We start from the raw sequence: 24,532 nt of genomic DNA on the forward strand, positions 1-24,532 counted from the left end.
GGGACAGACACTGACTGATATGAAGGGGGTGCTGGGGGTTACCTCACAGGGATTCTGAAGGGTTAAGAGTATTATATGAATGGTTCAACGTGTATAGTAAATACAAAGCATAAAGTCTGGAAACTGTAGACTAAATATAAAGATGGACGACACGTCTCCACTATCCAGAAATGAAGCCAAAATATTCCAGATACGAACTGCTGCAGTCTTGTCCCATCCACTAACATGGAGGAGGCGGGGTTTGTGACCTAAACTGCAGACAGCCACCAGGGGTCGATTGAGAAAGCTCATCTAGAAAGCCAATGACTGTATTTCCCAAAATGATAAACTGTTTGGAGCTTTTCCACTTGTCACGTTTTCTTCCTTCACTCTCTTTAAGCTTTTCCCCTTAAACAACCTTCGATGTAAAGCTGCAGCTGAATCATTAAACACATTGAATTCTGGTCAGCTGACAATCTGAGCTCTACATCCTTCTCCATGTGAGAACAGAGCAGCATTCGCCTCAGACCTGGATTTCATTATGAGGTTTTTTCTTTTAACCAAAGGCAGCACAGACGTGTTGTCACGCTGTGCCCCTTTGATGGACGTCACCTAACGATGCTTACTGTATGTCCATGTAAAGCGCCGCAGTTTAACACTAACTACCGCCATTGTATCAGAGCAGAAAATGGAGGACAGATGCCGACGTGAGCTTGAATGATACCATCTGTGGTTTAAAACTTCTCTCTCCTCTCTCTCTCTTTTGTTTTCAGTGGAGGATGGAAGAGCCTTAAGCCTTGGTTTGTGAAAAAAGACAGTTTGAGACGGACAAATAGGGAAATTTTATAGAGGGTTAAAAGAGAAGGAAAGAGACAGAGTGAGAAAATGGGTAATGCACAGACATGAAGGACAGAACCATGTGCTTTCATTTTCCCCACCATTTCTGGTTGTCTCAAAACAGCAGGCTGTCACCGATCATCTGACAGTTTATGTTGTTAATCTTTAAATTTGTTTGTTCATTACTTTTGCTGTTGAAACTGTGTTGCTGCTATTCTTGGCCAGGTCTCCTTTGTCAAGGACGTTTTTCATTTGTAATCTCAACGGGAATAACCTGATGAAGTAAAGGCTAATAAGATAACAGTGAATAAATGCAGCTACAGTGTATGACTTAATGTATATTTTAGTCTCTTATAGCTTATGTGCTCATCCATTTCCGCCCATTTTCTTTTCAATTCTGTCTTTAATCATAACTTTGATCAACTGAAACACAGACAGTTCAATGTTGCTTTAAACAAATATGTTCCACATGAAAATGTAAATTCTGTATCTGTCAGATGAACCAAGACTCAGGTGTGTCTCAAATAAGTGAATCACTGAATGAAATCCTTCGACAGTGTTGAGGAATGTTTGACCATCCTCACACATTACTGCGTATACCACTGTATATAATATTGTATATTATATCTGAACAGGAGAATAGTGCCTGTGTAATTCCACAGATACTCCCTTCTCAGTACCCAAGGTTAGGTTATAGATAAAGGACCAAGCAGCAGTGCATTGTAGCGTCTACGCTTAGAGACTTTCATATCTAACTCAGATGTCCCAGACAGAGAGGCACCAACTTCAACTCTCGCCAACGTGATTTAGGAAGGCTTGCTTTAGGCTTAACTATCCAATAGGATGCGAACACATACATGTAACATGAAGAGTGACAGCTATTCTAGCCATTCATGGATGTGCTGTTGGAATGGGTGACGCAGGTAGAGGAAGATATACGGGGATGCTGTGGGAGACATCTTCAGACTTGGGGGGGTGACAATTGCTCATGTTACTCTGTTGGCGTTTGTATATTGTTTCACCTGCTGGTCTCCTTGATGCATCAAGTTAACATTAAAAACCTTCTGCATAAGACATCAGCTGCTGCCTGAGTTCTCCTTTCATCAGCTTCCATAACAGACAGCACAGATAAACATATTCTGTGTTCAGTCCCAGAGTCTCCTTGGTTTGCAAACACAAATGATCAAATCCGTGACAATAGGAACACTTTACTTTAGGAGTTCAAGAATCATTTAAAAACCCAACATCCCGATAGAAACCCATATGATCGAATATAGAGATGAGATACTAATTCAGATTTTTTTTATTTCCATATGTACAAGTTGTTTATTCGACTCAGGTTTGTAGTGATCAGGTAAAATAATACAATCCTTATAACATGATACATCCAAGGAAACCCATAGGATCAACGTGTAGATATAAGATGGCAGAGAAGATGTTACCTAAGATAAAAATCGAATCTAAGTCACTCCACTCGGCACAACTGCAGTGGGTGGAAATTGGGTCAAGTGCGAGAAAGACAGAAAGTGACAGAGATGGAATGAGTGAAGATGAGGAGAAGCTGGCCATGAGAGGGAGGGAGCAGCGGAGAGTGGGCACATTGTGCAGTGGAGGGGTCAGGTTGTCGGAGCAGAGAGAGAGAGAGAGAAGCTCAGATCAGCTCGGAGGCTGACAGCTCCCTGACAGGGACCAGAAGAGAGGCCTGTAAGTGATATGGCTTCAGACCTGGGGGCTCTCCTCATGTCTCAACCACCCAGCGCTCCCTGTGTTGTCTATGAGTTGTTGCAGAGTGGAGGTTGTTCTGCAGACCTGTCGCATGTGTTAGTTTGTCAGTGTGAGCGCTGCAGCCTAATTGAAATGAGAGACACTTTCCATACGGCTGAAGAGCAGAGTAAAGTGGAATTCTCTTGGCCCCTCGTCTGCATCATCTCAAAAAAAAAAACTTCCAGGAAAATGAAAAGAAAGAAAAGTGGCGATGACATCATTAATTTAAAGTGAACATCTGCGGGCCAGACACTGTCCCAACCTTAAAATAGACCCTGCAGGCAGCAGGAAGGCAACCTGTACTGTATATTTATTCACTCCTGTCAAAAAGCAAATCATTTTTCAACACATAAGGTGCAGTTCAGATGCTTTTTTTCCCCATATTTTTCAAGTCATGCCAGGGTTTGAGGTATAGAAAGGCCATAAAAGCCCAGATGAGATGGGACAGGATGAGTTAGTGTCATCTGAAACATCAGGAGAGATAATCCCAGGACACGCCCAAACCACAGGGTCTGCCAGCAGCAGGAGGAGGAGGAGGAGGAGGAGGATGAGGAGGAGGACCGGGTGAAAGTGGAGCGGAGGGAGAGGAGGAAAGGAACCGTCCCCCTGTCAGAGGCATGCGGGGCTCGTCCTCTCAGACCTTACGTCAGCCGGGGCTCTTTAACAGGCTGTCAGGCCGGGACGCGGGGCAGAGGAGCTGCGGTGCGGGACGAGGATGACAGCGGCGGGACCCGGAGCAGGAAGGTGCGCACCTGCGCTCTGCGGCGCGTCGTGCGCTTTTTAAACGGGACCAATTCTGGATTCAATGCATCTGCACATCTCCACCAGTGATGAGGTGGCTCCTGTTGTGGATTCTAGCAGCAGGCGGGATTCAACAGGTGGGATGAAGGATCACTGACCCAAATCTTTTTGTATTATTTCTTCATTTGACTCTGCTTTGTCTTTTGTGGTGTTTTATTGTGTCACTGCTTCAGAGTTTGTCAGTGCAGGTCTATACCTTGTTCTTGACTTCGGGAGGAATAAAGTGGTATTTTCACAGGTCTGTAGGGTGATCAGGTAAATTATAATCCCGATAATCTCCACTGAGTATAGTAGCATATTATTATCCATGAAATAATAATACAAATATCTTATGGGAGGGAGTTTGTGCAGTGACCAACTCCACAGTAAGTTTAAGTGACTTCTTGCAGTTTCCCAGCTCCTGTTATAATGACTGCACAGTGTTTATGGTCTGCATCCTCAGGGTCTCCACATGTGTCTGGGGCGCTCGTTTTACAATGCATCTAACTCAGTTGGCTCTTTCTGCAGAGCTTTGTGCTTAGTGGTGAATTAGGAATCCAAAATGACCTTATCCCAACTTTATATTTAGCGTGTTTAACAGAGAGCATCCTGCTGATGACACATCTTTTAATTGGCTTCTAAATTGAAACCAGTGGCAACTTTGTGGCTCAGTGAAGTTGATGGAATTAACTGAAGCTTATTATTATTCACTCTAAATCTCTCTGACAGCGCTGAGGAGAAGTTATTATTGTCCCCAGTCATTCTACACGATGGAAGTTAAAAGCAGTTGCCGTCATGCAGCCTCACTTTCTAATTTATATTATAACGCCACCTTGTGGTTATAGAGGAAACAGTTTAATTCATGATTTCCTGTTCCTTTTATGTTGGACAAATTAGAACATCTGTTTTGCATTTGGAAATAGTGTGCCCAGCAAAAAAAAAAAAATAAAAAAATAAAGGATCTGGGGTCAGTATTTGTTTGATTTTATTTAAAAGTCACTTTAGTTTTGCACAGATTCAGAACCTATTTACCAAGTGGTGCAACAACAATTACAGTCATCAATCAAAACCAAGTACGTAAATTATACTTGAGTTTTTCTCCAAAAGGAATTATAAAATGTTTTGTATCAAATTTAAGTCATATGTGTTATTGTTATGGTAATTAAAATTAGGGTCTTCGGTGAAATTATAAACAACATCTAGGTGACAGCTTCTTCACTGCCCCGTGGTGACATCTGGAAAGGTTTCCCTTTTCAAATGTGACCCTCTCCACTGAGGAAGGGTTTGTGCTTGTGCTCGTTATCGTGCTCGTGCACTCGCTCCCAGAGGCCATGTGTTGTGACCAGAGGCTGACAGCAACAGAAGATGAACGCAGCAGGGGCAGAGGGTTCGTCAGTCCTGCAGAGAGAACAACACTTCTTATTAGCTGTCCATCACCACAACACCAAAACAAAACTATTTGAGGTCACCGTGGAAAACATGGACCGAGATGATGGTTCTTTTTTTGGAGGCTTGGTTGACACGTATCAAAGATAAAATCTGGACATTTTGAGATCAAGAGATTATTTCTTCACAGTGATTAAAAGCCAAATTTAGTCTGCAAAGATGAAACATTTCAGTCTGATGATTGCATTAGGCCCACTCCATGTTTTCCTAATTATGAAACATTCACCTCTCTCTGCTCTTCTTTCTTTGTTTGCATAATGAATCTATGTTTGTTTGTTTTCTGTAATTTATCCTGATCGCTGCAGGCTGACCTAACTCTTACTGAGTAATGGCCTGGTGGCGCTGCTCTGATTAAAACTCATTTATCTTCATTAGCTTTCAACACCACAAAAAGCGGCTGTTGTTATAAACATAGATTCATTAGAGCGCTGAGAACAAATGATAATGATTTATCTATCTATCTATCTATCTATCTATCTATCTATCTATCTATCTATCTATCTATCTATCTATCTATCTATCTATCTATCTATCTATCTATCATGTTATGATTTATGAGCATATAGATCATTTTCGACATCCTGTCAAATCTTTCACTCCTTCTCTAGACCAGTTAATAATGTGGTAATTATGAGGGACGTTCAATTTATTACTTCATCCAGGCATCATCATTCATCGCAGCATTTGCAGCAACTTTTCATTTTCTCAGCTCCACACTCCCTGAGCGAAAAAACCTGCACACCATCCTCTGGCTTTTTCTCCTGCACATCATGTTCTCAAAACAAGCAGAATTCAATTCCAACTCTGAAATGTTCTATTTGTTGTCGGAAAAAAACTAAAACTAAATTAAAATGGGCAAGTTTTTCCTCTGCAGAGACTCACGCATCCGCTGTCCAAAACCAATCTCGGAGTTCTGGGCTTGCAATGTGCCCCGTGTGGCCCGTTTCAGTGGAAACATCTGTTTTTAAGAGCTGCTGGGCTCTTTGCTGTGTGATCTTGGCGAGCGGCTCGTAAGACAGGAGAAATCTTGATTATGTGTTTCTGTGTTTGGCAGGATTACACATTCAAAGTGTTGATGAAACACCTTTGAAGTGTTAAGCACGTACAAGACTTTGTCATACATGCAATAAGATTATCGCCGCTGGATGTTTAATTCATTTTTATAGACCAATTTAATTTATGGCACAGCATGACCACACATAAGCAGGCTGCCATGTTTTCAGCCATGCAGGCGGCGAGGCGGAGGTGTGCATAAAAAGTGATTATAAAGCTTTTGGAGCGGTGATTTACTGAGACAGGATTAATAAAGAGAGGGCTGGACACGAAAGAATTCAGGATTACGGATATTAAAAATATTGCCTCACCACAGGGGGTCATTTAATAAGATGACGTTTCGATTTTCACCAACACAGAGATTCGTCAGCTACTCCGTTTGGGGGTGACCAAAGCTTGTACTGTATATTCATTATGGTATATTATGGAACTTTAATTGTATATTGAGCATACAATTATTCAGACGGTAAGAAATACATTATATTTAGGTGAAATTGTGGTAAAACATCCTTTATTTTGTTAAGAAAGTTGCTGTCCATGTTCCTCCTTCCAGGCCTTCTCCCAGAATTCCACTGCCATGCCGCCTGCCACAGGCTTCACGTCCCCGCCCGCGGACCCCTACAACCGGACACAGTACTGCAAGTGGCCCTGCGAGTGTCCGAGGGTCACCCCCACCTGTCCCCAGGGCGTGAGCCTCCTCATGGACGGCTGTGACTGCTGCAAGACCTGCGCCCGGCAGGTGGGCGAGGTGTGCAACGAGGCCGACACGTGCGACTACCACAAGGGACTGTACTGTGACTACAGCTCGGACAAGCCTAGGTACGAAAAAGGAGTGTGTGCATGTAAGTGTCACTTACTCACTTCACAAAAACAACAACAATGAACATGAATAACAAAAGGCTCTTAGTATATTTTCTGCTGTGATATGTTATTATATATTATGTGTTTTTTGCTTATTTCAGCAGTTAAATACATAGCTCATTTGTTGCCATGTGAACATTATAGAACACCTTCAGGGATCCCTTATAATTTGGCACAAATGTTCACTGAGACTCACTGAGGATTAAGTCGTCAAAGGTCAAAGGTCAAAGGTCACGGTGGCTCCACAAAACATATTTTTGGCCTCTTGAAGATGATATCTCAAGTCGACCTCTCTGGAAAAGTTTTGACCCGTTGTTTGGACTCAAACATTAACTGATAACTTTACAGTGGTCAAAGGTTAAAGGTCACAGGGACCTGATATGAATCTGGGAAATAATGTCTGTAGTTTGAAACTGCACTGGGTGGCGGAGGTAAACAACCATGGGGCGGTCATTCTAGTTTGCTGGTGTTACCATCTGCTGAATTTATATCTCTTTGAATACAGTGACAAAAGTTGCATCTCCACAAATGTATCATAATCATTTTAGAAAACACATACGGAAACAACTTTTTGTCAATACAAGCCGGAAGTCTGTGAGTTCTGGGAATGTGAAAGAGAGGATTCTGGGTTGTGCATTTCAATGTAGTCTCTTTTTACAGTTACATTTGCAGTTGTGCATTACAATGTCATTGTTTGTGATTCAAAGCTGTAACAATGTCATTATTTTATGTATGTTTTGATTTATTTTATTGCTTTTACAGCATTTGTGTGGATGCAGTTGACCCTTTTCTGTCTGGTCTATAGTAACTACTGCTGTTCATACTAACTATATTTACTCCAAACACTGATATTTGGGATATTGGTTGTTAAAATCTTTCCTGAAGTAGCTGGAGGTTTGCATCACTCTTGTGATACCAGCCAGCCACTCAAAGAAGCAAACCAGACTGTTATTTATCCTAAAATGTGATCGATTTTTCATAACTATTTTATCTTAAATGCCAAGTCATGAATGCAGCTTCCAAGGAGTTTGTCTCTTTGTATTCAGTGTGTGCCTGCTTGTCGTTCCTCCCTGTGATACCAGATATGGTGGGAACGGGCTGTGAGCACGACGGTGTGATCTACCGGAATGGGCAGAGCTTCAAGCCCAGCTGTAAATACCAGTGCGTGTGTGTGAACGGTGCCATCGGCTGCGTGTCGGTGTGCACAGAGTCCCAGCCCCCCCGGGTGTGGTGCCAGACCCCACGTCGGGTCAAAGTTCGGGGACAATGCTGTGAGCAATGGATCTGTGATGAACCCAAGAGGGGTCGCAAGACGGCGCCGCGACACGCAGTGGAGGGTAGGACACGCCTTCTCTTTGGTGAAGTTGGGCCTTTTCATACAAACCCGCCTTGAAATTTTGTCAAATCCCCTAATTTCCTTCCAGCTCATTGAAATGCAAAAAGTTCAGAGTTGTGTAATGTTTAAGTTTTGAATCTTCGCTACTCCAAAACATTGTCCTCTTGAGTTTGGTTATATTTTATGGAGTCCTGAGGACATGTGTCAGGTTATGTGGAAGTTTAAAAACAACCTCTATGACCTCTTATTGATTCCATGTAGCATCAAATCTTTGGATTTGTAGAGGAATAGTAATAGAGGTAGAACAGCAGCAGCTGTGTTTAAAATGTGCAGTTAAAAGTCTATTGAGCACAGTTTGTAGTCCAGAAGCATCATGAGGTTTGTGTGTGTGTGGGTGTGTGAGTGTGTGTGTGTGTGTGTGTCTGTGTGTGTGTGTGTGCGTGCGTGCAGGGACAGACCGATCCCTTTCTGTTGAAGCCCTCACACTGTTATTGGGTGTCGTCCAGTTTCCAGTCGTTTAGCACACAGTGGCGCTCTGAGCCACGGAGGGAAGAATGTTGAACGAAGACGTCTTTGTGTTGCAAAAGGAATTTAATCAAAGCCAGACCACTCAGAAAACCCAGTATAAGGATTTTAAATTAAAAACACATACGGTGCCAGGCGATGCGGTGCTCCTTTGCAACTGGTCCTCGATGAAAAAGAATTATCACAAAGAAACCAAAAGTAAACCAAAGTTAAATCTCCCCCAGGCTTCTCGATCAGCTCAAATCATTTTAAAATTAGTCATCAGTCAGATTCACTGATTCTTCAATAGAAAAGAGGTTAATCTGCAAATGATGAAGAATCTCTTTTTATCTTTATAAAACTATTATTATTTATCTCTTTGCCACATGAGTATTTGCTGCTTTTGTCAGTTTTATTTTATTGTAGATTTAGTATCTTGGTGTTTTTAGACCATTGGCTCATTAGGGCCACTATTTCCTTATAGACATGGAAATTATTGGAAAAATGCTCAATATGAGAGTAATCTGTATTTGCACCGCTATTTAACACAATAGTGTTTAAATCTGAAGGGCGTTAAGCTTTAATCATAACAAAGTCGATCAATGTGCATCAAATCAAACAAACTGTGATATATATATAGGCCATGACACTGCCTGTTAACCTCTCATCTGTTCCTACATTAATCCAGCTTTCACAGCTGAGACTGGGAGCTGGCACAAGAACTGCATTTCCCAGACTACCTCATGGAGCCCCTGCTCAAAGACGTGTGGCCGCGGCCTGTCCCTGAGGGTCTCCAACGCCAACGAGCAATGTGAGCTGGTCAAAGAGTCCCGCCTCTGCAACCTGCGGCCCTGCGAGGTGGACATCACCAAACACATCAAGGTACTACCTGATGGCGACATCTGAAGCAGCCGAACGAGGCTTGACTAGTTGAACTAATGCAAACGTCTTTCTCCTCCTTTCCTCCTGCAGCCAGGGAAGAAGTGTCTGAACATTTACAGGGAGGATCAGCCCTCCAACCTCACCATCTCTGGCTGCACCAGCAAGAAGCTGTACCGGCCCAAATACTGCGGCGTCTGCACGGACGAGCGCTGCTGCATCCCCTACAAGTCCAAGACCATCGACGTGGAGTTCGAGTGTCCGAACGGGACGGGCTTCACCTGGAAGATGCTGTGGGTCCAGGCCTGTTTCTGCAACCTCAGCTGCAAGAACCCCAACGACATCTTCGCTGAGCTGGAGAGTTACTATGGTTACCCAGAAGTCATGAACTGAAGAAGCGACATGTCAGCTAGAGGACGTCTGGACTTATCTCCACCTTCTTTTTCTCATGCAGTGTTTTGTATTTGTAACGTGTCAGACGGAGGGAAGGGATTTTCATGTGGTCTTTTTTTCCTATTGGAAAAATCTGTAAATATGAAATATATATATATATATGCGTCTCCAGAACGGATTCATAAAGCATGGTGTGCTTTGCAAATGAAAATATTCAGCCACTGAGTGTGTGAAATATTGAAAGCTTAATTTATTCATGTAGCTTTCGGAAATGTAATAATATATGTGATGTTCTCCAGCTGCTTTCAGAACATCTGTAAACTCACAAGTCGAATACACGATGAGGCTTTACTGAAGATATGTTTTCCTTATTTTTCTTTAAGTGAAATGCCAAAGACAAAGCCTTACGTTTGAGACTGTTTTTCTTTACAAATGAAAATATCAAATAAAAAAAAAGACGCAATCAGGGAAGATCTGTTACAAGGTTTTTATTGTCGTTTTTTTAATAAATACAAACTGTTACGTCATTTTAATGCTTTTCTACAGCATTAGATGGTTGTGCATCGCAATCTTTACAAAGCTGTGTATGTCTGTGTTCTACCAAGCGAAAAAAAAAAACCCCGCTGCTGTAGTGCAAAGTAAAATACGGGAGTAGAAGGTGTCAGGTAAGTTCTATGGTTATCCTCATGTTAACATGCGGACCTATCACTTCACCCACCCAAAAGAATCCACCACCACGTAGGAGCATCTCGTCTAAAAAGTGAACTCAATGGCACATCTTTGTTCCATTGTGATTGATTGCATAGAAATCATCATTAAAAAAAGAGGAAATAAACCTTTTTGTTTGAGGCCATGATCCATTAAAAAAAGCTTTTGAGTTTGTGAGTGGTTTTGATTAATGGCGAAGCCGACAGACTCATGACGAACGTGTATCTTTGAGTTAAAAGTAGTTAAAATAACAAGATGTTTTTAAAAAAAAATCAAGGATAATGGAAACTGCTGAGATGAAACAACATTATTTGTTGTGTATAAATGATAAACTTGATGTTTGTCCCTTAATGTTCAAAGTTACACTTGCAATTTGAAAAGCAAACTGCCATTTATTTTAAAGATTTACCCACAAGTGCCTCCACATTCTCTACGTCTATAAATCGGCTCCTACGTACCAACGACAACACGTCAGACATGGAAAACAACAGAATAAGTGATCAGACAATTACAGTGAACAGAAAACAGTCATTTACAGTCTTTACGGTATATTTAAGAAAGCTGTGTCAATATTGGTAAAAATGGATAAAAACAGGATGAGGAAATGCAGAAATGGAAATTCAAAACAATTCTCTTCTTTTTTTTGTTTTTTATATGTATGAGAGGTTATGAGCGATACATGTACGAGCTGGTGTCCACAGCTTTCTCTGACATTCCCTGCTTCGGTCTTCCCAGATGCTGCGTTGCCCCTAACGACACACTCGCCTGACAACGGAGCTCAGGAGCAGTGACTGTTCCGATGTGTTGGAGTCCCTCAGAATGATAAAACGGGCTTACAGTTGACCCCTGACCTCCTACTCAAGACCTTGTGTTTTCTAATTGGGGCATCTCAGCTGCACTGACTCCTCTGCAGGTGAGTGTCCTTTGTGCGTTTTAACAAACAGGTTACGCTACTCTGTCCCTCTTCACTTAGATGTGTGTGTGAGTAGCAATGTGTGTGTGTGTCGGTTAGAGGCAGCGCAGCACAAACCGAAGGGACCTTTGAGAACTGCGTGTGTCCCCGGGGATGGAGGTTCACTTTAGCAGGACACTTCGGTGGACTTGGGCACGGCCTGGTCCACGCCGCTGTTGGCAGTGCCGTCCATGGAGCCGCCCGTGTGGGAGCGGCCGCGCTGGTTCTCAGTCGTCTGGCTGCGGCTGCGGCTGCCCTCGTTGGTGTGCGAGCGGGAACGGTTCCCCTCGCTGGTGTGGGAGCGGGAGCGGTTGCCCTCGAAGGAGGTGACGCTGGAGCCGGAGGCGGTGCGGGAGCGGACCAGGCGGGTCATGCAGGCAGACGGCACTGAGGAGAGAAAGAGGAGGATTTACGTAAATGCACTGTTTCGAATGAAGCTTTCATTTTGTGCAATTGTGTAATTTAGAGTTTATTTCATGAGGTTACTTTATATCGAGGACCAAAACTGCCAAAATAATTGACTAAATAAATATGTAGTTTGGTGAGGAAAAGGGCTATTTCTGTACTTCTGTATGTATTTATTTACTAATTTATTCATTCATGTATTTCTACATTTACTTATTTATTTAATTTTATGTTAAAATTAACTTTTGGCAGTTTCGTACCTCTATAACTTTACACTATATATGTACATTTATATATTTCTCCAATTATGTATTAATTTATTTATCTATAATTTAGGCAGTTTCGATCCTCCGTATACCTCTACTTCCTTTACTCACAATGTTTAAGATGGAAATGTAGTTGTTTAGCCACTAAATTAATCTGACAGCTGTAGTTACTAGTTACTTTGCAGGTGAATCTTTTAAAGGCCTATAATGAGCATTTATGTAAAACAATGGATTTTTATACAGTGAATCAAATCACACAACAGAATAAAATGTATCAAATCAACAACCAAGTACATAACACAGACCATCAGTGATCATTATCTAATCTTATAAATAGTAAATTATGTATGAAACTACGATGAGGCGATTTAACCTTAATTTTGGATCATTTTACTTTATAATTATATTAAATCTTACAAATAATAATTGCATTTTATGAATGAATACAGTAAACACCTGCAGCAGTTACACCTCAGTGAAGAGCTCGGGTCATTTATTAACAACCGACACCATGGGGTGAAGACGATGATGCAAACTTAGTGTCACCACAAGGGGGCAGAAAGGTCAGTTGCTGCTGGCTGAACACAGCAAATACAATGTTTTACTTTTAAATTTAGTCTGTTCCTGACTCTCTCCAGCCGTGTGGAGGTGGGATGAGGTCTGGCTGTGTGAGACTAGTTGTTAGTGGCACAGTTGAATACAACATAAATACTGCGTGTGTTGAATACTTACTGTATCCCATGCCCTGAATGAAGTACTTGAAAGCTTCTGTCAGTTTTGCTGGCTGCAGAGGAGCAGAACACAGAAAAGGGAGAGGATCAGATCGGTCCTCCTGTCATTAATTATCACACTTGTTTACATAACACACCGACAGACTCAGTCTCTCATCCGGCAGCTTACTGCTCAGGGGTCTGAGATATGACAGCTGCTATGAGCAGGTGCTGCCCAGGGCGGAGGATTACAACCTGACAAATGTGGTGCACGTCTGCTACTTGCTAATGCTCTTAGGTGCAACCTTCTTACGCCTCGCACCCGTCCACCTGACCCTCTGCGCTGATTATGCAGCTCTGTCCGCTCTGCTCTACAACGTTAGTGTGGATTTTTTTGTCGCACAAACATAACACGTACACACCTGGTCAACCTGGGGCATGCCACCGCAGTCAGACATCTGGAGAGAGGAGGGAAAACACAAAGCAGTTAGCGATGTCGGTGCTCCGACGTTCACACAGCAAAGTGGCTCCACGCCATTGCCCACCATTACGCTCAGCACGTCCCATCTGAACCCGCGGAACACTTTGCCCCTGCTACCTCCAATCAGTGCACAGTTAACCCCAATAAATGGCAGCCATTTGCGCTGGAACGGCCATTTGGTTTTGGCCGCGGGTCATAAGAGGCCATCACAGGCCACCACAAGTAGGTCAGCGGCAGCAGAATGCTTCCTCATGCATACACACCTCTCGGGACGCATTCAGCTGCCCTAACTCTGGTTAATATGTCACCAGGTAAATGCTGAGCCAATGGAATCTTATCAGCCGATGCATGTCCATCAAGGCTGTTATAATCTGAGCGAGGATATGGGACAGAAGGGGGAGGGGGAGGGGGAGGCAGGACAGAAACAGGCTCCTTTACCTTAAGCAAGGTTGTCTTTGTCGGGTCCAGCTTGGTGTTGCACTCAACCTGCAGGTTCACATAAATACATATATTCACTTAGGTATTTTGTATACTGCACATTATAAAAACTGTTCACCTTTTTTCTTGCCTAAGCGCTAAACCTTGCACATCTCTTCAGCTTAAAAATGTGACCGAGCTGGATGGAAAACACGTCTAGCACGAGTTTGCTGGGTTATAGTGGTGGGAGGTCTGATCATTAGCACTAAGAGACTTGTTTTTAACGGCTGTGTGAACGTCAACTCACCACAGCCTCCACTGCAGGAGAGAAGTCGCCAACCACCAGCAGAGAGGGGCACCTGGATGAGGAGACACGTGCAATCGCACATTAAATGTGGGTCAAATATTATCGATTATGATTCGATTTTAAAGAGAAATATGCAGCAAGTGAAGATGTTGCTTGATGGAAACTTACTTGAGGGTTCTGACGTGGCTTCCAGGGACCGGCCGCTCAACTTCCAGATCCCTTCGACTGCAGAGACAGACGAACATCTTGTGAATTAGACGTTAAGATTCTACAACCTGTTGCAGCTCAGGTTATGATTTATTTGGTGCATTATTTCACCTTTATACAGGCTTAGAAATTCAACATAATACAACCTGAAAAGGCAAGAGGTGCCTGATGCATTGATGTGTTTACCTTTCGTAGGACTTGATAAAGAGATGCAGGTTAAACGGGTTCATGTCATGCTGGATGTGGTGGCGGTACGTTGCAATCATGTCCTGGTTGTTGTGGATCTCCTCCTGTGGTCATCAAGCACAACAATCAGTTAACTAACTCACAAAGACCTGGAAGAGCGAGTTAACCACATACTGTCCTGCCCCAGTGTGGTGGGGTTTACTGTATCCTGAGAAAGAGTCGGAATCTGTACCTTTCCAAAGAGGTGGCCGATGATCATGTCGGGCATGGCGTGGGTCCAGCCACTGATCTGAGATCAGATATAAAAGTGATTTAAAACATCATTCACCTTATTCTGTCCAATATTCTTCTCCCATGTTTCGCTGTGTATGAGGTGTTAACGTGAGTTTGTGTGTTACCTTGTGCGCAGCCCAGTCCATCCACCCCTCAGCACACGGGTTGATGTTGATGAGCAGCAGGCCCTCCATCATGTTTGGATAGTCCAGCTAAAACAAACATTACGCGAAATTCGTGATTTATTACTGTAACAAAAAAATGTTGTATTGGTTGTTAAATACAAATAATAGATAAATAATACAAAAACTAGGTGCTAACTCTTCTGGCTGTTTGTGTTATGTGTTACTTTAGAATCATAATGCATCCGCCCACCAGACCGATTTCTGGAAACTTGGTGGAAGGATGCTACGTGGGTCAGGGTGGAACCCTTACAATTTTGTTTCTGAGTTTTTCTTTGTCTTTCCTAAAATTAACAAGAAAGGGCTTTTCTAAAGATTTCCGTTGATATCCCTCAGAAAAATTCATGTCTCTTGATTGATTTGAAGGGGACTGTTGGGCCATGGCGGAGATAGAAGTGCGATTCTAGTTCTGTTTAATTCATGCAGCCGGTTACATCTCCTCCTTTTCAGTTCATTCTTATGGTTTTTAGATTCCTCTTGGGTGGTTTTAATATGCCAATTAGGTTGTTTTGGGGATAAAATTATTTTATAATATTTGTGACTCACTATTATCACAGATTTTTTATCTCACAGGTGCTTCTCTGGTTGAATAAACGTTATATTCTGTTCATATAAGTTCGCACATATTCGAGTTGAAGAGAAAGCTGCAGCGGGGAGTTTAATGTTGTATCTCTGTCAGGCTTTTGCCAACAGAGTGTGACTTCCTACCGAGCACAGTGCTAGTGTTGAGCGCTGGAACATTCCTGAGACTTTTGTGGCTCAGCGGGCTCAAGCAATAAGCTGTGTTATGTTGCCAAAATCAGCAAAAACGTAGAAACACTTTAGCTGGCCGTGCTAATCCTGGATTGATTAAAACTCATATGTATTAAGCCTGATTGAGAGGTTCAAAGGGGTGAAACTCACTGCAAATCTGGTCAGAATGTAGGCCCCCGCCCCGATCCCCATTCCAATGACGGTCTTCAGCCTGGTATGCACAGAGAGACACGGATACTGTTAGAACAGGTTGGAAAATATCTTAAATATGAGCGTGAGTAGTGAGTGTGTGTAAACTGCAGCTCAACGTACCCAAAGTGCTTCAGCACCAGAGGGAGTGTCTCGGAGAGTTGATCCATAGAGGGGTACTCATATCTGGGAAAACAAAAAGCTTATTGTCACAAAGCTTTAGTTATCAATTTAATAATAACCACTATCTAATCACTGCGCTGAACATGCTCTTTATATCCTTGATATCAGCCATCTGTGCCCCACTATCTGTCCTCAGATCACTGTCCAGGTAGTTTTAACACGAGGCAAAGTCCCACCATAAAAGCAAAGAGATTAGTCGGGACGAGATAAACACCTGTCCCCACAACACACTTGCAAAATTAAGTTGTCTTAAATACATCCGCTGTGATTTACCTGTCGAGTCAAAGGTCACAGACTGCTTGACATACATGAAGTGCGAGTGTGTGTGCGTGTGTGTGTTTGTGCGTCTGGCTCACCCAGTGGAAAAAGTGTTTGCTCCCTCGTGCTGCCCAGGGGCGTCAACGTGACACACGGCAAAGTGCTGCATGATCTCTGACATGTCCTCATGGTTGAAGAGCGTGTCCCAGCAGGTTTTGTCTGGGAAAAAAGAAAGGATAGAAAAAAAGAGGTGGAGGTGGATAAGTGATACTTGGCTGAGGAGTGGAAATGACCTCATTTAACCTGAGAACAACGAGATTTTGTTTTTGAACAACATGTTGGTGTTGCTCCTCATCATCTTGTCACATAAATCTGATGATGATTACGGAGGAGTTGAGATACTCTGGTGCAATCGACTCAATAATATAAAGTTAGATCAGTGGACCCTAATCTGGTCCCACATGGTACAGTAATTCAAAACAGCCCCAGGCTTTAGGCACAAGCAACAGATGTTTCACATAAAAAGAGCTGAATCAAGAGCGGAGCTTACGGTTCAGTCCGATGTCATGGAAGGTGAGGATGACGGGTCTCTCCCCTTTAGGAACCCCCTTCATCGTGCAGTGGAGTCTTCCATAAGGAGTCTCCACATCGTGCTCCTGTAGATGCAAAAACAATGACAGGTAAATATATACTAAAACTTTCAGATATAAATTCCCCAAAATAGGAAAAGTCCTCACCACACTTGCAAAAAAGTGCTGTTAAATAAGAATAAATGTCCAATCATTTCCAATATAAGTGTTTCACACAATCCTGCATTATTTCCTCATCTAGTTATGGATTATTTCTCCCATGCAACTTTCCGACCAAAGTAGAGAATCATTGTAAATATCATCCACTGATTAAAGTCTGATCCGTTCTGTCTAATGAGCTGCAAAAATTTATAATAATCCAACAAATCCACTGGAAACTACTTGAACGCAGCCTTCGGTCTACTCACACTGACTTCAATCTCAGCGACAATCATGTCCACATCTGAATCCTCCAGAACCATGTTTGCAGCAGAGGAGTTCAGCACTGCTCAATACTGGGAGAAAAAATAAACCAGTCGCAGCGACGATAGTTCCAAGGGCTGGTGAAACTGAAGTTGTTCAGCCCTGAAGCCGCAAGCTGTGTTTTATACCCCCACTGCTTACCAGTCCGCCTAAGCCCCTGGCCTCCCATGGTGCCTTGCACACTGTTCAAAACAAGCTAATTCTAGATGAAGTGATCCCTAAATTGGATCAGCCAATGTCAGACAGAGGGCCCATTGGCTACCGTGTTGACGTGATGAGTAGGTATGGCTGTGTGGCCAGAGGGGGAATATGTTGAATGAATGAGTGCGGGGAAGTCGGCAGGTGTTATTCAGAAGGGTTTCAGGGAAACACTTTCAAAACAATGGCTGAGATTGGTGACATTGAACGATTTAAAAAAATGAAAGACAGATTTAAATGAAAGTGTCTATCAAAGCCAGAAAGAGCTAAAGGAAGACTTTTGATAACTTATCAACATTTCCCAAAAAAGTACTTTATTAACAGTCAATAACTGACTGAATCTGTGGTATGACTTAAAAGGATTAGGGGTTTGGAAACTCACTGATGTCGTTAAAGCCTTTTTATTTTTTTTAACAAATAAACTTTAAAATAATTATTTGGGAACTGAATCATTAAAAAACACGCTGTCCCATCGTGACCTGACCTGTTTCGTCTACTTAACTGTACGCAGTGATCTGTTGGATGGTTTTCAAACCAGTCTTTGCTGCATGGGATCTGCTCCAGAGGAACATCCAAGGGGGCGTATATAACCTATTTACCGGACGTAATGTACATGTAAACATCACAGGATTCACCACGCCCGCCCCGCCCTCCACCCCTGCAGAACATACTCAAGCACGTGGGCTGCACAAGCGAGATAATCCTGCAAGACAGCACGTACTTGTTTGTTTGTGTGTGCATGCCCTGTACATGCATCTATAAAGCTTGAAGGGAAAAGGTGAAGGATTTGTGTGCCTGCGTTGGTGCATGTATGCATCTAAAAGCCAGGCGTGAATCCCCCTGATATCACCGGTCTCAGTTAATCCTATTCCACTGATTAACCTTCATGCCCAAAATCTTGAGCATAAGGTGCTTTCAGCCACCAGCGAGGGTCTGACTCTGGACGCTGTCCAAGGTGCTGAGAGGCCCCCAGACTCAGCAGCAAACACATACGAAACTAGAATAGAGCGCAGTAGAGCACAAACCTCCCCCAAGGTCCAACAGACCCCTTAAAGTCAATCAAGTTGCAACAAATTTCACAAATTCATAGGTATCAATTCCCTACATCTGCCTGATTTATTTTCATTGAGATCCATGAATTATTTCCTGGGAAAATATTGAAAAACGACCAATCTCACAATGTCTCAATCGGGATAAGCACCTAAATTTAAGGAGTTCTCCCCTGACGCATACCACATCCTTCCACCATCTTTTGTGTAAATCCATTCAGTTGTCTTTGAATAAACTTACTCACCCACAAACAAACCTACTAACAAATGAACAGGGATGGAAACTTCCTTGAGTGTGCATGAACATGCCCCGGGAGGCGAAGGGAAATGGTTTGATCCACAGTAGCTGCATCTTACAAAATCCAGAACCAGGGAATGTTTCATCATTTCAGCAGCTGACTGAATTAGCGAAGCCACAATTACATTTCCATGTCCTAATAAAATCCCAGCGGATGAAAGGTCATCACCAAGATAGACGAGCCGCTCCAACCACACTCGACTACTCATGAAGCAAAGAGTATCTTTATATCAGCCACTAGATGGTACTAGACCAGTTAAAATGATAAAACACAGAATAAAACCATCTGTGCAAACAATTTTTAATTGGTATCATCTGAAAACACAAGCATCAGCCATTAAAGTGGCGGAAATAAGAAATGTGTGCAAACGTACCTTGATAACAAGCTGCTGCACAGCCTCTCTCAGGCCCTGCAAGGAAAGAACAGAGCAATGAAAATGTAAAACTAACGCAATTACACCTACAATCTAATATCCTGAGGGCGTCATCCCATCACTGTGGTCATAATGATTGAACAGTATCAGAAGTCAGTGTTATGAAGGATCATCAGAAGATTTACACTTTAACAAAGGCCATCAGACTTTATTGACAAACCTGGGTGGCACAGAAAATGTTTGACCAGTGGTTTACATAAGGAATTCAAACCGACTGTAGTTGATCCCTGGGGGAGCAGACATTATTTCTGCAGCTATCGTTCTGATATTTGTTTTCATGATATGATTAGATTACGCTTTCAATCCTGTTAAATAGTTTGATCTTTTTTATTATTGATTTATTGTTGATGTATTGTTGACACACAAGCAGATCCAGGTGCACTGAGCTGAGCACTACACTTTCCTTGAGTAGGTCAAAACTTATTTATGAGAACTATCAATAACTTGTTTTGATTTGGCTCTGATCAGGATACATACCGGCAGTTCCCTGTCAACCAGCAGGCCTTTGGACTCAACCTGGATTTCATCCATTTCCAAGAGCTGCAGAACCTGCAGGGGTCAGAGAGGAGAGTCAGTGAGGAGCTGATTCAGTCTGTGTCTCGGAGGTTTACGGCCTTTCACATGGAAGATGCCTCAGGTTCAGGGAAAGAAAAGTTATGTTGGATAATATATGCAGTAAAAGGACAAATGTAAGACTTTTCCGACTATTTGTGTTTTCTTCAAACTGAACCAAAGTGTTAGCATTTTCTTGCTGGGTCTCAAACTTCTTTTTTTAAAAGGTGCAGAAAAGATTTAAACTTTGAGACTATAAAACTTTGAGGTGGGTGTGTTCGTTAACAAGAGACTGGAACAGAAGTGAATACACACAAGTGCACAGACGCAGCATGCAGAGACGGGACCACATAGCGGGCCACACCCAGTACGCCGCCCACAACAGAGACACACAAACAGAGAGTCTCACACACACGGCGTGAAAGACGGAGTGGTCGGGCAGGAAGACCGAGGGCACACAGATAAGAGGACGGAAAAGAGGAAATGTGCACCCTGAACAGTCCTCACGCCACTCGAACATGAATACAAATACCGAGCTGGAGCCCGAATCTACTGAAAACTGAAGCAACCCCCTCCCCAGCTAATAGTTTCACGATATAAAAAAAAGAAAAAGAAAGAACACTAAGGGCCTGTTCGGCGAGAAAGATTCAAGAGAGAGGGGACAGATAGAGAGAAAGAGAGAGAGAGAGTAAAAAGGGGCATGTTAAGAAAGAGACGCCAGCCTGTGTTGATCTGTGTTGGAGGAGAGCGAACAGGCTGCAGCTCCTGCATGCAAATCAAATTAGCCAGTTAAGAGGGCTCTTTGTCCGCTGGCCCCTGGTGGCTCCTGAGAGCCAGGGGCCAGCCCTCCTCTCTCCCCCTGCTGAAGGAGGCCTTCACTGACCCAAACACATACAGGAAGCAAAGTTCCCACCAACACGACCCAGCATCTTTTCAGCTCCCTGCTGGCTCCCTAGCTCTGTGCATTCTGTCACTTTCCTCTGTTTGTCTCGGTTTCTTCTTGGTTGCAGTCGCTATGTTTGCTCTTTTTCATCTGTTTTGTGCTCTCTGTCCTTCTGTGTGTGTGGTTGTTGACAATTCATCAACATCAACCTACAGGGGCCCGAGACGCTCTTTTAAAGGAAGAGATTCATCAGGTTTCAAGTGTGGAGATGACGGTTGTCGGGCAGAATACGCCCTGGACACACAAACACTCACACATGCTCCTCTGACTCGGAGACCGGCGCCAACCGGACCTCACAGCACCACAGAGGAAGAGGAGTATCAAACAACAGGTTCCTTTTTCTGCTGAGGCATTCAAAAGCTTGGCCGCCATTGCACTGCGGGAGCTTTGTTGGAGAGGACAAGAGATCATCCCCCGTAGAGATTCCAACGCCATGTGAGAGGAGGCGTGTTTGTGAACATCGTGATGTTGGAAAATGAAACAGCTCCGACTGCTCTAGTTTCGAAAATGTGCAAAAAAAAGAGTTGCCGACGGGGGGGGGAATCCTCTAAAGCTTTATTTGTAAACACAAAGCTCATTAACAACAACAGAAGTCAGATTGCAGACTATACCCCTCTGCTGGGTCGCCATCAGGGCCTGTTTGCACAGAGTGTCGCTGGACAGCAGGCGGACACAAGTAGGTCACCTGCTGTTTCCTCTAGCCATGCACCTCTGACTGTTTCCCCTCGCTCAGATAATGCTTCACCTGGCCAACACATGGAGTTTAACCCGACAGCATGATAATCCCATGCAGCGTGACAAGAGAGCTGCCGCCAGTTTATTCATGAATGTGGACCTTTAAGCTGTTTATGTAAAACACATCTCACAGAGAAATAGATTCAAAGTTCTTGCAGGTTTTTTTTCTTAGATTTCTACTGAACTGTCAGGTGCCTGGAACATGATTATTAATGGGATGTGGGATGTTTCTGCTGTGCACCTTTTTTCTCACAGGGGTTTTATGTTGCGGCTGCAGCAGGGGGCTCTCTTGGAGCTGGCCTCGCTCCAAACTGGCTTGTCGTCACTGGCAACGGTTGCACATTGTCTCCCTAACCAAGTCAAACCAGTTCTAGCATGCACATACTGTATATTGAAACCTGTGTTTTTAATGCCTGGCTGTAGTTAAGAAAACAAACTATTCAGGAAAACAGCTTGGGCCTGGCAGAAGTGAGACTGGGTTATGCAATCGTGAACAGGAAGCAGTGGGAGGATATGGGCTCGGGAAGATCCACAAATCTGAAGCTCGAAGTCAGCTGCACAGCAAATAAAAGAAATGAGTTTTGGGGGAAACAAAACTTAAAAGGTTATTGGCTAATAGTCCCATGACAACATACACTGTAGTAAAGCTTATCTTTTACCCTCCATTGATGATCTGTTACTTTTTTTTTAAAGTGTTGACAATAATCATAATTCTCTTGATTGGGTTTTATTCCTGAAAAGCAGACTTTTTAGAAAATCCAATGTTTTCACTCGACAGTGATTTAATGTGCTTTGAGCTTTTGGCGGACGACAACACCAATAACACCGTGGCGCGCCTGCATAACACTTTAGTGCTTGTTTTTCCACAGCAAATCCACAGATACGACACACTACTTTAAGCCAGAACATCCAAGTTACAAAACAGCATGAGCTCAAGGTCTCCCTCTGTTCGCTACGAGAGAGAGAGAGAGGGAGAGAGGGAGAGAGAAACATATGCACTGATTAGATTTGGATGGCGAATCTCAATTTTAGGGAGGCTGGAATCAAGGCCAGGCCATCCCTCCTCCGCTGCCTCCATATAGTTTTTAAATCCACGAGCCCGCAGCATCCATCTGCAGAAACAATGATTGCTTCCCTAATCTTTGGGAACTCGCTTAATCTGTCAAATCCCTGGGTTCTGAAATATTAGCACAGCAGCAGGCCTACACTGGACTAAGCTGTCACAGACCTACATTTTCAGATTGTAAAAGATATCAAAATGTGGCCGTCTCCGTTGCTACAGCAAGTTGATGAGGGGAGGGAGGGTGGGTGGTTTTCAGGGGGATCACCAGCGGTTTCATGCGGAGAAAAACACTTGTTTTTTTAGTACCACAGTGGCTTCCAAGCAACAGCTGCTGCTGTTTACAGTCAGATCAGACCCTCCTGTGTCTCGCACCAGAAAACCTCTTCTCCTCGTGAGCGTCTGAAGAGATCAGGGCAGGGTCGTAATCTTTCTATTCAGGGTTGAGGGCTGGATGTAGGCTGTATCACAAACATCAGAATTAACGGGAAAATCTACGCCCAGCTCACAAAACAGGTCCGGACACATGCTTGTTTGGACAGGCACTCATGGAGGGGATGCTCTTATAAGCAGACTGCCACTAACGCTACGAGTAAACAGACAGCATTCTTCACATGATTATAGGATTATTTAGACAGTGCGTATAGAAATGTATAGATCCTATGTATTGTGATTGGGATAGGTTAGGTCACAGTAATTGAGCAGAGATCTATACATTTCTATTAAATCAATTGTTAGTTAGTAACTTCCACCTAGGTGCATGTTTATGTTTTTCTTTTCTTCATATTAAGGTTAGAAAGCAAAATCTGTTGTCATGAAACTTTTGTCCTCATTATATATTTATAACATTTGACATAAATGCTTCCTCTTTTTCCAGGATCACATGTTAAATGCACTCTCAAGTTCCTTTTTAAATTCCCCCTTACTATTAAAACGCATTCCAAACATTCAGAAAAGGTTTACCCCAAAACAATCCTGTCCACGATGCATTGTAGGTGACAATACAGAAAAACAAATGCTGAGATGCATGTGAAGTATTTGTTGCTCCTTTCTGTATATTTTCCAGCTCACACTTCTGTGGTAGGACACTTTTCTTTGCTGAAACTGAACTTTTACAAAAGTGTCACTGTCAAACAGGAATAACAACGTGCTCAGACATGCTGAGAACAACAACTGGCAGTGATCAAGCAGGCGTCCCCACTTCCTTATCAAATACTGACAAGAAATAGAACCAGAGGAGCAGGAACCTACCTGTGGATTTCACTTCTGATTGTCCTGAGATGATCACTCCCCGCAAACAAATGTCCAGACAAACTTTTTCTCTCTCTCTCTCTCTTCAGACAGATTGCAGCAGTGTGGTGTGACAGGCGTTGCTTTGTTTATAACGTGAAGCACAAGGCGGATGTTTGAGGGAATGTTATAAAGGATAGGGGGGGCTGGGGGAGTGTGCAGGGCCGGCCCACTTTAACTCCCCCCTGCTCTCTCTATTGGGCAACAGCAGCTGTGGGACTGAGACACGTAGCTCCACTCTTGTCTTTCCAGAGGTTGCATGATGAAGACGAAGACAAAACAGATGGTGACTCATGAGGGAAAAGCTCCCCAGGCAAGTTTTAACCCCCCCCTCTGAAATATATCAGCAATACTCTCACAATGTTACCCAAATAACTCAGTGGCGGATCTAAGATTTTTCTGAATCAGGGGCCAAAATGGGGCCACAAATTACACAAAGGGGGGGCAACATCCATGCGAAATTCCTGGTTCAGTAAGGTTCAAATTAACGTAATTCCTTCTTTACTGTTTGCTCTATAGCTTTAAGTAAAGCCACATTAATAAATGTATTGTGAAAACTATTCCTTTTTTAAAGCACAACAAAAAGTTGAGAACATAAAAATCCTTAACAAC

The 24,532-nt window shown here is 43.1% G+C and overlaps 2 protein-coding genes across 4 annotated transcripts; one reads left to right on the forward strand and one right to left on the reverse strand.

Moving 5' to 3' along the window:
- Positions 1–3,162: 3,162 nt before the first annotated feature.
- ccn4a (cellular communication network factor 4a) lies at positions 3,163–10,312 on the forward strand. The gene is made up of 5 exons (XM_035182230.1): positions 3,163–3,458; positions 6,413–6,701; positions 7,803–8,057; positions 9,249–9,442; positions 9,533–10,312. Exons 1-5 carry the CDS (start codon positions 3,411–3,413, stop codon positions 9,830–9,832), a joined length of 1,086 nt encoding a protein of 361 aa, XP_035038121.1. The 5' UTR covers positions 3,163–3,410; the 3' UTR covers positions 9,833–10,312.
- ndrg1a (N-myc downstream regulated 1a) lies at positions 10,306–24,035 on the reverse strand. 3 transcript variants are annotated; one of them, XM_035182227.2, is made up of 16 exons: positions 23,882–24,035; positions 19,818–19,889; positions 19,281–19,316; positions 16,860–16,965; positions 16,408–16,528; positions 15,992–16,054; positions 15,830–15,890; positions 14,870–14,956; positions 14,704–14,760; positions 14,472–14,575; positions 14,247–14,303; positions 14,079–14,130; positions 13,793–13,840; positions 13,296–13,331; positions 12,896–12,947; positions 10,306–11,879 (listed from the first exon to the last, which is right to left on the reverse strand). In XM_035182227.2, the coding sequence occupies exons 2-16, from the start codon at positions 19,869–19,871 to the stop codon at positions 11,620–11,622; spliced, it is 1,194 nt and encodes a 397-aa protein (XP_035038118.1). In that variant the 5' UTR covers positions 19,872–19,889; positions 23,882–24,035; the 3' UTR covers positions 10,306–11,619. The 3 variants fall into 3 exon arrangements, with proteins under 3 accessions (XP_035038118.1, XP_035038120.1, XP_035038119.1); XM_035182229.2 differs by lacking the exons at positions 19,281–19,316; positions 19,818–19,889; positions 23,882–24,035 and adding an exon at positions 17,313–17,469; XM_035182228.2 differs by lacking the exons at positions 19,281–19,316; positions 19,818–19,889; positions 23,882–24,035 and adding an exon at positions 17,307–17,468.
- Positions 24,036–24,532: the final 497 nt, after the last annotated feature.

The sequence above is a fragment of the Hippoglossus stenolepis genome, chromosome 17, assembly GCF_022539355.2.
Source record: "Hippoglossus stenolepis isolate QCI-W04-F060 chromosome 17, HSTE1.2, whole genome shotgun sequence".
NCBI lineage: Eukaryota > Metazoa > Chordata > Actinopteri > Pleuronectiformes > Pleuronectidae > Hippoglossus > Hippoglossus stenolepis.

Bases quoted from the DNA above. Each gene is read 5' to 3' on its own strand.
- ccn4a (XM_035182230.1), top strand. From the start codon at position 3,411: ATGAGGTGGCTCCTGTTGTGGATTCTAGCAGCAGGCGGGATTCAACAG. The intron at 6,702-7,802 runs GTAAGTGTCACT...CTGTGATACCAG, and splicing joins CGAAAAAGGAGTGTGTGCAT to ATATGGTGGGAACGGGCTGT. The intron at 8,058-9,248 runs GTAGGACACGCC...ACATTAATCCAG, and splicing joins GCCGCGACACGCAGTGGAGG to CTTTCACAGCTGAGACTGGG.
- ndrg1a (XM_035182227.2), bottom strand. From the start codon at position 19,871: ATGGATGAAATCCAGGTTGAGTCCAAAGGCCTGCTGGTTGACAGGGAA. The intron at 16,966-19,280 runs GTACGTTTGCAC...TTGCATCTACAG, and splicing joins TGCAGCAGCTTGTTATCAAG to GAGCACGATGTGGAGACTCC. The intron at 14,761-14,869 runs GTAACACACAAA...ATCTGATCTCAG, and splicing joins TGGACTGGGCTGCGCACAAG to ATCAGTGGCTGGACCCACGC.